At 50.2% G+C, this 14020-nt stretch overlaps 1 protein-coding gene across 1 annotated transcript in view; it reads left to right on the top strand.

The window, feature by feature from the left end:
- The first annotated feature begins 322 nt into the window (after positions 1–322).
- dnai3 (dynein axonemal intermediate chain 3) overlaps positions 323–14020 on the top strand; it is a 16077-nt gene continuing 2379 nt past the window's right edge. The window contains exons 1-18 of the mRNA XM_067230192.1: positions 323–383; positions 612–647; positions 2599–2774; positions 3253–3357; positions 3600–3746; positions 3959–4158; positions 4373–4489; positions 4765–4955; positions 5255–5379; positions 6098–6187; positions 7396–7488; positions 9209–9328; positions 10303–10376; positions 10603–10756; positions 10858–10954; positions 12699–12701; positions 13462–13583; positions 13704–13800. Of these exons, the coding sequence (XP_067086293.1) occupies positions 323–383; positions 612–647; positions 2599–2774; positions 3253–3357; positions 3600–3746; positions 3959–4158; positions 4373–4489; positions 4765–4955; positions 5255–5379; positions 6098–6187; positions 7396–7488; positions 9209–9328; positions 10303–10376; positions 10603–10756; positions 10858–10954; positions 12699–12701; positions 13462–13583; positions 13704–13800 (2008 nt within the window). The remainder of the gene's footprint in view (positions 384–611; positions 648–2598; positions 2775–3252; positions 3358–3599; positions 3747–3958; positions 4159–4372; positions 4490–4764; positions 4956–5254; positions 5380–6097; positions 6188–7395; positions 7489–9208; positions 9329–10302; positions 10377–10602; positions 10757–10857; positions 10955–12698; positions 12702–13461; positions 13584–13703; positions 13801–14020) is intronic.

Here is a 14020-nt window from a genome sequence, read left to right as displayed (position 1 = left end):
TGTTTTGTTTTTCTACACCTCGAAACATCAACATTAACCACTAGATGTCGCCGTGGATTTTGTTTTTGGAAATATATTTTTTAGGCTATATGATAATACAATTTTAAGTAGTACCACCTGCATCGCCCACAAGATGTCACCAGCGTCACATAATGATAAAGCTGAATCGTGGACATGCTGTATTGTGGACACCTTATAAGCATATATATCAATTCATATATTATACAAAAATATGAATGACCATGTAGACTTTATTCATCTACCTGGTTAGATACAAGATTTCTTTGGTCCCAAATGCGTGTGTCTACCACTTGCAGAAAGGATGACCTCCAAGAGACCTAAGAGCACTGGAAACGGTGTGGGTAGTAAGGGGAAAGGTAAAGGTGGGTCCGCTGACGTTCAACTCTCATAACCTACATTTGACACATTATGAATGTATACATTGGAAAATGAGTCATGATTGGATTATTTCTGTTTTCTATATTGTAAATAAAAAGAACGATTATTTCAATGACATTGTTCGTAGACAAAAAGAAGGAATTTGACACATTATGGGTGTATGCAATGGCCAATGAGTCATAGTTTGATTGTCTCTGTTTTCTTTATTGTAGACAAAAAGAATGATGCTGATTCTCCTGCAGACTCAGGTAAGAATTTCAGAATTTGATTGACTGCTGAATATATGGACACCATTATCGACACCTTTATGTCAATACGACCTTCATAAAGAGACAACATAACTTATGCTGTAAACGTACGTGCAGAGTGCAATGTTCATAATACGTATTTGTTGGAGGCCTGAGTTAACAGTTTCTGACCTATACATTTAATAAAGATTGATAGTTTTGCGTAAGTACAGTATATGTATTATTATTCTTTTGATCAGCAGTTATTTAGCCTATGTTAACTAATTTGTTATCTCATTGATACTCAAATATGCATACGTTTGCCATGAATTTAGAAACTTCAAAGGCCTCTCCACTGCTGTAGAAATTGTGTGATCAGATACTGTTCCTCTGCTGATTCCCATGAAATTCAATAAACCATTAGCAACCCGAACTCTGCAGTCTGAAAAGGCCGACATTGGGTCGTAAACACAAAGGGTTGTGTGGGAACACTTTGGCTAAATACTAGAGCTCCTATCGCAGAATCCCTCTATAGCTTAGACTTGGCAGACTGACTCACCAGTGCAAAACCTCCCTCAAGTTATGGTTATCAGTTGTTAGTATGAGTAAGTATGGCTTATCACTTCATACTCGTATACTAGTGCGTGCCACAAAAAACAAACAGAGATCAGCTTTTGGCAAAGTGGCCTTCTGATTGAATAACGACCCTGTTATTTGATTGCCTGCATTTGTGTGAAAGTTCTGGCTACTGCACACGTCATTCATTCCAGCTGGCAATGGATACTTCTGGAAGCCGGAGGCCTAAGCCTATTTCGCTCTGAAGTGGTGATGTAATGGGCACGATATATACTCATCAGCGCTGTCTTTGAGCATTACAACCCTAGCCTTTACCTATGCATGCTTTTGATGTGAGCTTAGGTGTAATGTTGCATAGCCTGTGGACATACGCATGGATATAGGTATTTTTACTTACATCTTTTCATTGTCAGAGCAGCTTCAAAAATGTTCAGTGTCACCCACCCCTCAAAACATGCTGATGGTCATCGGAGTCCATTTTAAATCTCAACAAATGACTGAACTGAAGATATGGGCCTATCTTTATGCATCAGATTAGTTCACAAGCTCCCATGTAAGTGAAGGGAACTGTTTCAGCTGATCTGTCGTTCAGAAGAATAATGGGGTTGGTCTTGTGTTATGTAGGCAAAGAGTTTGTTTGATAAGTTGACTAGACTAATAACTTATTATATTCATAAAGAATGCATTTTACTTACAGACTATGGCTGATGACATCCAACAGAAAATAGTCTGATGTTTTCCCTCAACGATGAAAGAAATGTTATGAATGACTTCAGTCCTACACCTCAGGGGAAGGCGGAATTCACATTTGCCCTCTCAACAAGTGTCGCGAATGACATTGTTACTATAAATAACAATGCCATGCTCTCTCCACACATTTCTCTTTGAAATGAAGGGTGTGAGTTTCCACTACAATGATTTGGCATGGGCCCTTGTGGTCTGGATAAAACAGGTTGACACACCCAGTTGGGAAGTGGTTACTTAAGCTCTACTTTAGCATTCTCTTGGTCTCCTCCGCAACCTTGTGGAATAAGACTTTGAAGAGGCTGCAAGTGGGACGAGAACTGTAATTATATGAAGCCCTGTTTACTATCGGATGCAATGCCACTGTTTGGGTGTAAGGAGAGCTCGATAGTCCTGTTTACAAAAGGGCTCGCTGCTTTGCTCAGTGCTTATCATTCCCAGTGTTCACCCCCCCCCCCCCCCCCCCCCTAACAGAAACGCTTGATTATCGATTGCATTGACTGATATCGAGTTCATTTGAGTGATTCCCTGCAATTTCCTCCTGGACCATCGGGGGAGTCACACAGGAAATGGAGCCGATTTCCAATTCCGAACCTCTCAACCGACTCATCCTCTCATCCCCCCAACCCCCCACCCCCCCTCCGCCCGTCAGTCGACATCTTCCCCATGGTGCTGACCTCCGCCACCCAGGAGATGTTCGGATGCAGAGCCGACGAGGACGTGACCGGGGACAACCCCTACAAGCTGCTGAGGAAGGACGACATCCTGCAGGACATGAGGACGAGGGCAGCCGTGTCTGATTTCAGCCCCGCCAAGCAGCTGGTGACGGTAGGGCCGGGGCCCGCGTGTCATTGTCACACTCGGACGATGTTCACGACAACACGATGGCCCACAGACCACGTATGCTACGGGGGAGGGAGGGGCGGGCGGGGTGGTGAGGGGGGAAAAAGAGTTCCCAGAGCCCATGTCCTTTTGTTTTGTCATCCCTGGAAATGATTCACTCCCTATAAATGATTCCATGGTTATGTGCGGGTCCTACATTGCAACACCTTGCGATATTAACAAGCCGGGTACTGCAGACCCGGTCCTCCATCCTTGATAATGTATCCATTCTGAAAGAGAATGGATTCTTATTTGACATAAAATGACTTTCGTTTCGTAAGACCACACTATATAAAACGCGATGAGTCTTTTATATTTTCACAAGGTGCTCTTTTGGTCAGTGTTCTGTCTACTTGAATTGAACCGTACACTGTGTAATGGGTTATTGAAACGCCTGTGGACTTGTGGTTCTTCGTGTTGGTAGGACTACCCAGAGGAGGAGATCCTACTTGTTTATGACATCGACTTCATCCACGGACAGAGCTTCTACCTGGTCCTGACAGTGGAGACCAAGGACAAGATGTTAAGTGTGAGTTCCTGTACCATAACTAAAGGAAATTATAAAACAATACAGGTTTCCACAAACCTACCACAGTTAAGATTTCCCATCTGTTCTTGATTCCCCCCCCCCCCCACACACACACAAAAAAAACTGCTCTTGAGATTTAAGATGCAGCCAAGGCGGTTATTCAATTTATATGAAATACGCTCCGTAATCCCTCTCTCCTCTACGGATGTCTTCACATTGTTTATCGTTCTCCTGTGCTTCAGCTCCCGGCGTCTGAAGAGGGAGTGGCTGCGGAGGCCGTGCCGTCCGAGGTGTTCGTGCAGGAGAAGACCCCTGAGCCGCAGCCCTGGGTCTCCCTGGGCAGCGAGCAGGAGATCGAGGAGGAGTCTGTCACCGACTCCAGACCTAGGGTAACCCACGGAGACGAGACTCGACCGACAGATTATGATCACAACACATGCAGTACACTAATAATACTGCGCTGGAGGAATAGTAGAGGAAGTCACCGTCATGTCAACCCTCAGAAGGGAAATCGAGGGATGTTGAGCTTCAGGCAACGTCATTATTGCCCAACTAACTATTGCCCGTTTATATCCGCCCGACTGTCTTTCGTCCCCCGCAGTTGAAATATAAGATTTCGAGGGCGCGGAGGGAATTCGGGGCGCGCGTCTGCTTCTCGAGTCGCAACGCGGCGGACACCAAGGACGGCCACATGGAGTGTTCCTCGTACCAGGACCGGAGCTTCAGCCTCCGGCAGATGGAGAGACAGAGCGCTGTGCAGGCCATCCCTGCCCTCCACAGCTCCAGCACGCAAACAATATGGTATCGTTCCGCATATACCGAAGGCCGCATGTGGTGTTTGAAATGCGTGTTTGAAAATGGTGCTGTACAGCGCTTTGGTGCAACTCTTGGTGCTTATAAATGTGCTATAGAACTCCAACTTGACTTGAGTTGAACTACCAAATACCTCAGACAAAAAATAAACAACGTGGTATTAATAATAAGGTTTTTTTCCCGTGATTTGTCCACTCGGCAGGAGATATCCAAAGAATATGTGCACCCAGTATGAACCGAGAGAGTTCAGCGAGGAGGAGAAGGAGAACTGCCTTCAGTCGGAGAGTCTGAAGAATTTCGTCAACTCGGTCGCCTGGAGGTGAGGGAACGTTTCAGTGATGGATGGAGTCTCAAACTCGAGGGGATTATTTTTTTTACTAATAATGCGAGGGGAGGGGCTGTCCACACCTGTCATTACAGGGGCCTCAAGACACCTTATCTATTACCCGTCATCCATGACAAAGTCCTCAGTCTCGGCGAGATTTGCCGTCCAGCACAAAGCTACCCCGCGCGACGCGGAGAGTCGTCCGTTTTCCGCTCAGCGCCGAGGCGTCTGAGGTGAAACGGAAAATACGGCTCCTCTCCCCCCCGCAGGTTCGAGACGGCCCTCCAGCAGAACGAGATCATGGACGTGTTCCTCGACGACTGGAAGGCCCTGAAAGAGGACGACGGCGGCTACGGGGGCAAGGCCGACACCCACCTGAAGGAATACCAGTCCTTCACAGACCTGCACTTCAGCAAAGAGAAGACCATCAGCGACATCAACTGGCATCCCACCATCAACGGTGAGGCCGCGGTAATGACACATCGCCGTGAGCAACGGCCTACACGACCGACCCACCATGCTGGTCATATATGTATGATATACGATATCACGATATCATATGATATCATATGATATCACGATATCATATGATATCATATGCTATGTCGGTGTAATCGTCTTCAAGTCTTTTATTGTCAGGTACACAGACCAATACGTCTTGTCGGTGTCACAGCAACTTGTACTAGGTCGTAAGTGTGTGTTTTGGTGGGGGGGGTTTTCCAGCTAGTTGTGACAGTGATATGTATTTGATTGTGGCAGGGGTGATCGCCGTGTCTGTGATAGAGAGGCTGTCCTTCGAAGACAGGATCAATGCCTCCACTAAGCTGCTGCTAAATCCCTCTCTCATTCTGTTCTGGAGCTTCTCTGATCCCATCAATCCTCAGGTACGTGTGAAGACTCTCCTTTCATGTCGTTCTCTTCTCTCTCTCTCTCTCACTCTCTCTCTGTCCCTCTCTCTCACTCTTTCTCTCTTTCTCTCTGTCTCTCTCTCTCTCTCTCTCTCTCTCTCAGATCTCTCTTAAATCCTCACCGACAGGTAACAAGTTTCTTCTATCTCCCAAGAAGAAATAGCTTTAAGGGGGTGCTTGGACTTGTCAATCTGAGATATTGTTTGTTTTAGCAAAATGCAGGGGTCATTCGTAGATTTCCTTTTAGCTTTCAAGCAAACTTTTACATACCTTAACCAAACCATAACTTTTATGTACTCAAATGTACCCATAGAAGATTTGATTTCTTACCGTGTACAATGGTCTCCAGACTGTTGGTTTGATTGGCTGGTTATAGGCACAGGGAAACATGTTTATCATTATGTCCATTAAGGATTAAACTGCTGTAGCTCATTCACATCTAAGAAATACACATTAATGAACAAACATGAACATTTATTTCTACTATAAGAATGTCAATCCATCCACAAGTCTATTGTATGCTTAGCGAAGTAGAATCATATGCTTGTGGATCAGGAGATTAAAACCGCTGATCCTTGCGTTCAATGACTTGGATACATAAATACATTTGATGGCAAAGGCCCAGCACTTGAAAGTCTGCTGTGGTTTGAAATGTACGGCCTCGGCCTGATGTGGCTCTCTCTGTGGTTTGCAGTTGCTCCTGGAGTGCCCGGACGACGTCTTCTCCTTTGAGTTCTGCCCCTCCGATCCAAATATTATCGTTGGCGGCTGCATGAACGGCCAGGTGCTCCCCGCTTCCTCCATCTCACGGCCGCTGACTCTCTCTCTCTCTCTCTCTCTCTCTCCCTCCCTCACCCTCCCTCACCCTTCTCCCTCCCTCACCCTCCCTCACCCTTCTCCCTCCCTCACCCTCCCTCACCCTTCTCCCTCCCTCCTTCACCCTCCCTCCCTCACCCTCCCTCACCCTCCCTCACCCTTCTCCCTCCCTCACCCTCCCTCACCCTTCTCCCTCCCTCACCCTCCCTCACCCTTCTCCCTCCCTCCCTCACCCTCCCTCACCCTCCCTCACCCTTCTCCCTCCCTCACCCTCCCTCACCCTCCCTCACCCTTCTCCCTCCCTCCCTCACCCTCCCTCACCCTTCTCCCTCCCTCACCCTCCCTCACCCTCCCTCACCCTTCTCCCTCCCTCCCTCCCCGTCTCTCTTTTGGTGCCCTCTAACCGTCAGCGCCAAAGACTTTTCTTATGAGATTCCAGACTATTATATAACCACCTCAGCGGTGGATTTCCTTTCCCATGTCCTTCTGGGCTGCTACGCTGCTTTCATTTCAAGGGAATCCGATAAGAAATAACAAATATCGCTTACAGAATGGGCCATATTCCGCTCTTGTTATTTTTAGCCTTTCTGCCGCTCTTGTCCATTGTTTTCCCTTCGGGGCCTCTTTCTATGGGAAGGTGGATTGACTGAGAGGAGGAGGGGAGAAGGAGAGGAGTGGTGAGAAGGAGAGGGTGGGAGGGGGGGAAAGGAGAGGAGGGGAGGGGGGAGAAGGAGGGGAGGGGGTGAAGGAGAGGGTGGGAGGGGGTAAAAGGAGAAGGAGAGGAGGGGAGGGGGTAAAAGGAGAAGGAGATGGGGGAGAAGGAGAGGAGGGGAGGGGGCAGAAGGAGAAGGAGCTGGGGGGGAAGGACAGGGGGGAGAAGGAGAAGGAGATAGGGGAAAAGGAGAGGAGGGGAGGGGGTAGAAGGAGAGGAGGGGAGGGGGTAAAAGGAGAAGGAGATGGGGGAGAAGGAGAGGAGGGGAGGGGGCAGAAGGAGAAGGAGATGGGGGAGAAGGAGAGGAGGGGAGGGGGCAGAAGGAGAAGGAGATGAGGGGGTAAAAGGAGAAGGAGTGGAGGGGTGAAGGGGAAAGGGGGAGGCGAGTGTGTCAGGAGGTGCTGAACTGTGAGCAGCAGGTGTTTGCTTCTCAAGTCAACTGATTTGCCGTCTTGTCCCGTCAGGTGGTGCTCTGGGACATATCGGCCCATGTCGAGCGACTACAGGGGACTCGCTCCAGCGGTGGAAAGAACATGGCCGCAAACGCCAACGCCTTTGTAAGTCGCCACCGCCTTGGTGTCGCACGCCGTCCCAATGACTCACGACCCAGAGATGTGCCAACTGCTATTCTGACTTGATGACAGCACGTACGACATTTGACAGGTCCTCGTCATTTCACCCGCAGCCGTGTCATAATGGGGCCCCCAGCGTCTGCCAAACGGACGCTTTAACGCTGCGTGTCCTTTCTTGTGAGGCTTTTCCACAACTAAATCACCTACCGCGAAGTACCGTTATGATTGCGTTCGATCGAAGCGTTCTGGGGTGGGATCGAAAGCCGCCGCAGGTTCCAGAGAGGCCGTCCTTCCCCCAAGGTGAAGGGTGACGGGACCAAACGACGATGATACGTTGGCCTTGCCGGGGCTCGTGCTCATCCACAGCCTTTCGTTAAAGGGGAATGCAGCTAAGTTCTGCTTGAAGCACCGCCGCAGCTGCCGGAGCCGGACCCACAAACCTCAGCTCCAGCCCTGCCAGGCCGGCGCGGCCCGGTGCGCTGCGTCTCCTCGTCCGATACGCTGGAACCCCTCGCGCTCGACCGAGTCGGTCCTCCGTCACCTTGCGGCGCCCCTTCATTCCCCTGACCTGACCCCCCCCTTCATGGAAACCAGACGCGTTTCTCTCTCTCTGTCTCTCTCTCTCTCTCTCTGTCTCTCTCTCTCTCTCTCTCTCTCTCTCTCTCTGTCTCTCTCTCTATCTCTCTCCCTGTCTCTCTCTCTCCCTGTCTCTCTCTCTCTCTCTCTCTGTCTCTCTCTCTGTCTCTCTCTCTCTCTCTCCCTGTCTCTCCCTGTCTCTCTCTCTCTCTCTCTCTCTCTCTCTCTCTGTGTCTCTCTCTGTGTCTCTCTCTCTCTCTCTCGTACAGTCACGCCCGCTCCAGCTTCCCTTCACAATACCGTGGCACCTTGGCTAGCAGCAGCACTCCCTCACCCCTCTCTTCTCCCCTCCTCCTCCCCCTCCCTGTTGACTCTCCAACCCCCCTCCACCCCCCACCCCCAGAGTCAACAACACTCGCCAGCTGTTACACAAACCCACAGTGGTCCTGATTGGCTGCCTGGGCCCATAGCACACACACACCAGATTACGGCACCCCCTTTATATGTTTGCACCACAAACAGGGGCGGTTTTATCTGCTGAAAGCCAATTATTTCAATGCGGCGGGGCCCTGAAAGGTGTGCTTAGCTAGCGCCTGTTTTCTGCCCCGTCAGATAAAACGGGGGGATACAAATGAGAAGGTCTTAAATAGAAGTTCTGCTCACGCGTTTTTGAACAAATCAAACACAGACTTGCCACATGGCCCAGCGTTAACATATCCTACATACACAGCAGGATACAGTAACATTGTGCTTAGTCCCGAATTTTTGTGAATAAGCCCCATGATCTTAGGCTGTGATGAGAAACAGAAACCACGACTAACCACGGCCAAAGTGCCAACTAAAAGCACCCGTCCGCACTTAGGTGTCCACTGAGCCGTAACCCAAAGCTTCTGTCGAAAAAAAGTTTGAATTTACCCCCTCTTCCCCCCTCCCCCCAAAACCAGCACAACCCAGCGTTTGAATGGATCACTTCACGTCGACCCTTTAACTCTGTGTCACCGATAAGCGGTGCTACGGGGACAAATAGGGTCTGGTCGCCGTGAGGTGCTGGTGTGGGGGGGGGGGGGGGGGGGGGGAGGGGAGGGGCAGCCCATGGCGTAATCCCTTTTGTGTTTCGGGCTCCCGGCAGGCCTTTGAAGACAAGCGAGCGGAGGAGACTCCCGTGGTGCGCTACTGTGCCGTGTCAGCCATCGAGAGCGGCCACAAAGCGCCAATTACAGATGTCCAATGGCTGCCGGAGAACTTTGAGGTAGGCGGGGGGGGGGGGGGGGTGCAAAAAAAACACAACGCCCGTGGATGTGATACTGTCCAGGAGGATGATTTCACAGTTGATCTAGTTATTTAAGCAATGTACAGAATGTATAACCATGGCATTCACAGCCACAACCTGTCATAAGGCATGTATAGAGTTTTTTTTTTTTTTGCCCTACATTAGAAGTCCTTTGTGCCAGGCAGTCTACAATCTCCCTGGAGTTGTCGTGATTCTCTCCCCAATCTGGGCTCTGTGTCTTATCAGATCTTGAGCAAACACCCGAGGTTACGTATCTGACATACCGGAGAGAACTCGATACACAGCCCATGCTTTTAGGCCTTCACACCCAATTTACAGGCTGATGTTCAAACACTCCAGTTAAAAAAAAGGGTTAGGCCTCTTATCGCGCTAATGATTTTGGAAGGGGGGGGGGGGGGGGGGGATGGGAAATTCTGCGATAACGACGGGACGAGATTCAAATCGAATGCGACTGAAGCATTTTGGATGTGCGGCTTGATTTAGCAAGCCGAGGCAGAGGGAGAAGGGGAGCCATCATCGCTGGAGATGAAAGGGGATTATTTGAGAGGGGGGGGGTCAAGGGTGAATGTCACCGTGGGCTTTTAGGCATATTACCATGTCTCCATGACGGGGCCCTGTCTGCGCTCCCGAGCAGCGGAACGTTCCGGAATTTGGCCGAAAACACTGAGTGACACCCCTGAGTGACTTGTCACGGTCCCTCTCTACGCGATACTCTATCCTGTAATAGCGGTGACACTGCCATGCCCTTCAAAACGGTGGGCTTCGAGGCTTCATTAATAACACAGAGTCGCTTCACCAGAGACGGCCCGTCAATCAACCAGGGATCCCTAGGGAGCCCAATAAATTCCCCTCAGTGTTGCTCACCATTACAAGGAATAGAACAGCCTGGTCTTGCCACTTTGCTGATTTCTCTCTCTCTCTCTGTGTCATAGGTCACCAGGCTTGGGGTTCCGGTGGAGAACAAGAGTCAGATTTGTGTTCAGGTCATCACCTGCGCCCCTGACTGGTACGACTTGGTTGGGCATCTACAAACGGATTGTATTTATCTAGAATGATCTAGGTCTGTCCAACAGCTCCACTATTAAAGAGGATCTTTCTCTTTCTTTCTGTCTCTTTCTCTTTGTGTGTCTCTCTATCTCTTTGTCTTTCTCTATGTCTCTCTGTATTTCTCTGCCTCTTTCTCTGCCTCTCTCTCTCTCTCTCTCTGTCGGTGTCTCTCTCTCCTGGATCAGCTGTGTGATGTTCTGGGACATCCGGACCCCGAGGATGGCCACTCAGCCCATGACAGACCGGAGGCAGAAGGCGGAGGAGAAACCTCTGGAGAACCCCCACGGCGTTCCCAACACCTTCAAGCACCTGGACCTGACCTGGAAGCCGCTCGTCAGGGTACCGCAGGCGGCGCCTTTCCCCCCCAAAAAGCTCCACGGCTGCCAATGCTTGACTGTTGTCTGTTGCCCGACCAATGTTCTGTTTCCATCTCGTGTCAGGTCGCCCTGCCAAAGATTGATACCAGCGGGGAGTACAGCCCTTTGAAATTCAGCCTGCAAGACAACACCTGCGACAGCCATACTGGTAGCAACGCAGGTGAGTATTCCTCCCTCTCCCCTCCCTCCCTCCCTCTCTCTCTCTGTCTCTCTCTTTATCTTCTTTGTACTCCCTTTCTCCTTCAGGCAGAGATGCAGGTCAGCTTCGCTCCCATGTTTATTTATCTTCCTGTCACTCTCTCTGCATTGTTGCCCCCCGCCCCCCCCCCTCTCCTCTCTTCAGTCCTCGAAGCAACGCAGGCGAAGGGGAATGCTAAACTGTTGCGCAGACCAGCCGGTTACAGAGCCGCGGAACATCTGTTCTCAAATCACTCATCATAGTCAGGTCAAACACTCTGGAAATAGATGATACAGATGGAAGGAGATAGCCCCGGATGGATCAAAGACACCTGTGTGTGTGTGTGTGTGTGTGTGAGGGAGGTTGTCTGTGTGGGTTTGTGCGTGCGTGCGCGTGCGTCTCCGATTCTCCAGGGGATCAGTGAGTACCGTGATCAGCGGGCCGTAGCCTCTCTCCCTCTCCCCTCGCCTCTCCAGTTTCATACTGTTTTATTAAGCGATACCTCGCCAGACAAGGCAGCGTTAGTCTTGTTGACTGTCAGCTCTTTGCAATATGCTGCTCAGGCCCTGGAGCCAAAAGATGTTCCCCCAGTCTCGCCCGGTCAGGAAGAAACCTGCCTTTGTCTGGCCTAAGGTCTCGCTTCTATAAACACAGCTAGGGCCACGGTTATGACATTTGTACACGTGCTCAACCAAGAAACGTGCTGCCTTTTTCTTTTCCGGGCATCACCTGGACTTTGTCACGTTGGCACAGTAGCGAGGTGCCTCGCGTTTCCCGAGGCGTGAGCGAGGTGACTGAAGGTGGATCGAGGCAGGGCACTGCACAGCCAGGTGTCTTCTGATCTTCCCTTCCTCGGTTGGAACGTCTGACCTGTCTATCCTTTATGGAAGGAAACAGTCCGGTCTCCGCCTACGGTGCGACTGCAGTCAGCTGAGTGGAGAGAGAGTAACAAGCGATTAGAAACAGGACTCAAGAATAATGAAAAGCGCAAACGCATGGCTCTGGTCTCCTGCTGAAAAGTCTTTCTGAGGCCCTGAAGGTCAGAGAGCTCATTTGTATAGTGAACACAGACATTCAACACAACAGCTGGTATGCAGAAGATTGAATCCTGATGAATCCGGAATCCGGATGAATCCTGCTGATGAATCAAACGCCAGCCCTTGTGTAAGACACCATCTCGCACCAAGAAGGCCCTGGGTTCAGTTCCCGCTTGCGGCCTGTAGGTGGGCTATGTTCCGGGCCTTTCCGCATGGAGTTTGTATGTCCTCCCCTGTACTGAGGAGAACGCAGTTATCGTAAATAGAAGACACGCTTACTAGACTGAAATACAACCATCCAAATCAATCGATATAGGAATCAGAAGATAACGGATAATGGATCTTAACATATAAAATGTTAGTTGGGTAATGGATCTACTTGTTAGGATTAACAGATGCCAGTGGTAAATCCTTCAATGTCTCCTGTTCAGTGCAGTCCATCCCCGTGTTCTGAGGCGAAATGGTTGATACCATTAACGGGGCTGAAACTATTTTCATTTGTTTTCTGTTGTTGATTGAATGCACAGTGTCTGTCATCAAAGCCAACATGGAGTCTTGACCATATTTCATCAGTCATCCTGTAATGAGATCTGGTGGTCCTCGGACAGATAATCTAATGGATTTAAGGATCTGGAATCAGCCTGGTGATAAGGGGGTGTGAACAATGCTGTCTCACACTGTCCCTTCAGACAGTGGGGCTTTTGTGACTGGTAAAGGCCACTCTGCTCCTCCTCTCCTCTCTCCCCCTCTCTCTCCCTCTCCCCCTCTCTCTCTCTCTCCTCTCTCCCCCCTCTCTCTCTCTCTCTCTCTCTCTCTCCCTCTCCCTCTCTCTCTCTCCCTCTCTCCCTCTCTCTCCCCCTCTCTTCTCCTCCTCACCCTCTCCTGTTGATAGCGAGAAGAGAATTGGCAGGGCCTCACCCCTGGCGAGCTGTGCGGGCGCCATAAACACTCCGGATCATTCCGCCATTAAGATAAAGAAGCGGCAGTGGCGAAGACACCCAGGCGTCTGCCAAGCGCGCTTATCAGCTTTCCACGTTCGCCTCCCCCGACGGCTCGCCCCCTCGTCAATCAAGACACCCCGTCTCGATCTCGGCATTCGCTCATATCAGCGCGTGCTCTGTATCTGTTGAGAAATAACGCCCTGCAAATTTGTACTTTTCTGGGAAGCCAGAAAAGCTGTCTGACAGTGTGGCGTTTCCTTGTCTCCCCCCTCCCGCCATAGATATATATAAAGTCTAGATGTCTTACGGCGGAGTCTAGAACGTCCGCACATGGCGGCCATCTTGCTACAGTCAACTCGCTCACCCATAACATAGTGTTGGTGCTACATGTACTTTTTAAATGACCATAACTTGCTCAATTTTGAAACGGTTTGGTTTTTTATCAACGTCAGAGATGTCGTCATGTCGTTATATATATATATATCTATGCCTCCCGCCTCGCAACAGACAGGGCCCCGCCTGCAGACCGAGAGGTCGGAGGCGAACCCAGAGTACGCCCTGCTCCGAGTGCCCTCCGCCAAACACGTCAAACCCCTGGAGGACGTGGTCTCCAAGTTCTACGTCGGAACCGAGGTACGTTCCCACCTCCTAGCGAGGACGGTCCCGTGTCCCTGTCTACGTCGTGCATTGTTTCTGACGCTCACAGTTCCGTGTGACGTGTGTTCCCCCCCCCCCCCCCCCCCCCGCGCGCAGGACGGCGAACTCATCTACACAGATTGGAAACTGGAGAAGGACCACGACTCGGGAAGGCTGTTCAGTAAGACATCGACGAGGCTATTTCTAAACGACGGTGTCGTGTCTTTCTCCGGACATCGGCCGTCTTGAGACGAACCGTGACTAGCATTATAACGTCACGTGTTATAACAATGCATGTGTTCGTAAGGTACCATCACCATACCACAATGTAACGTATAAATGCAGTCCATAAGCCCTAGATGGGCAGATAGATGTGCGTTTAAAGACTACATTATGAGAGAGCAGCACCTTCCCTATCATTTCCCCCCAAGTCC

Source organism: Osmerus mordax, chromosome 27, assembly GCF_038355195.1.
Source record: "Osmerus mordax isolate fOsmMor3 chromosome 27, fOsmMor3.pri, whole genome shotgun sequence".
NCBI classification, from domain to species: domain Eukaryota; kingdom Metazoa; phylum Chordata; class Actinopteri; order Osmeriformes; family Osmeridae; genus Osmerus; species Osmerus mordax.
Note: the sequence above shows the minus strand (reverse complement) of the source record. Positions and strands in the feature narration are given on the sequence as shown.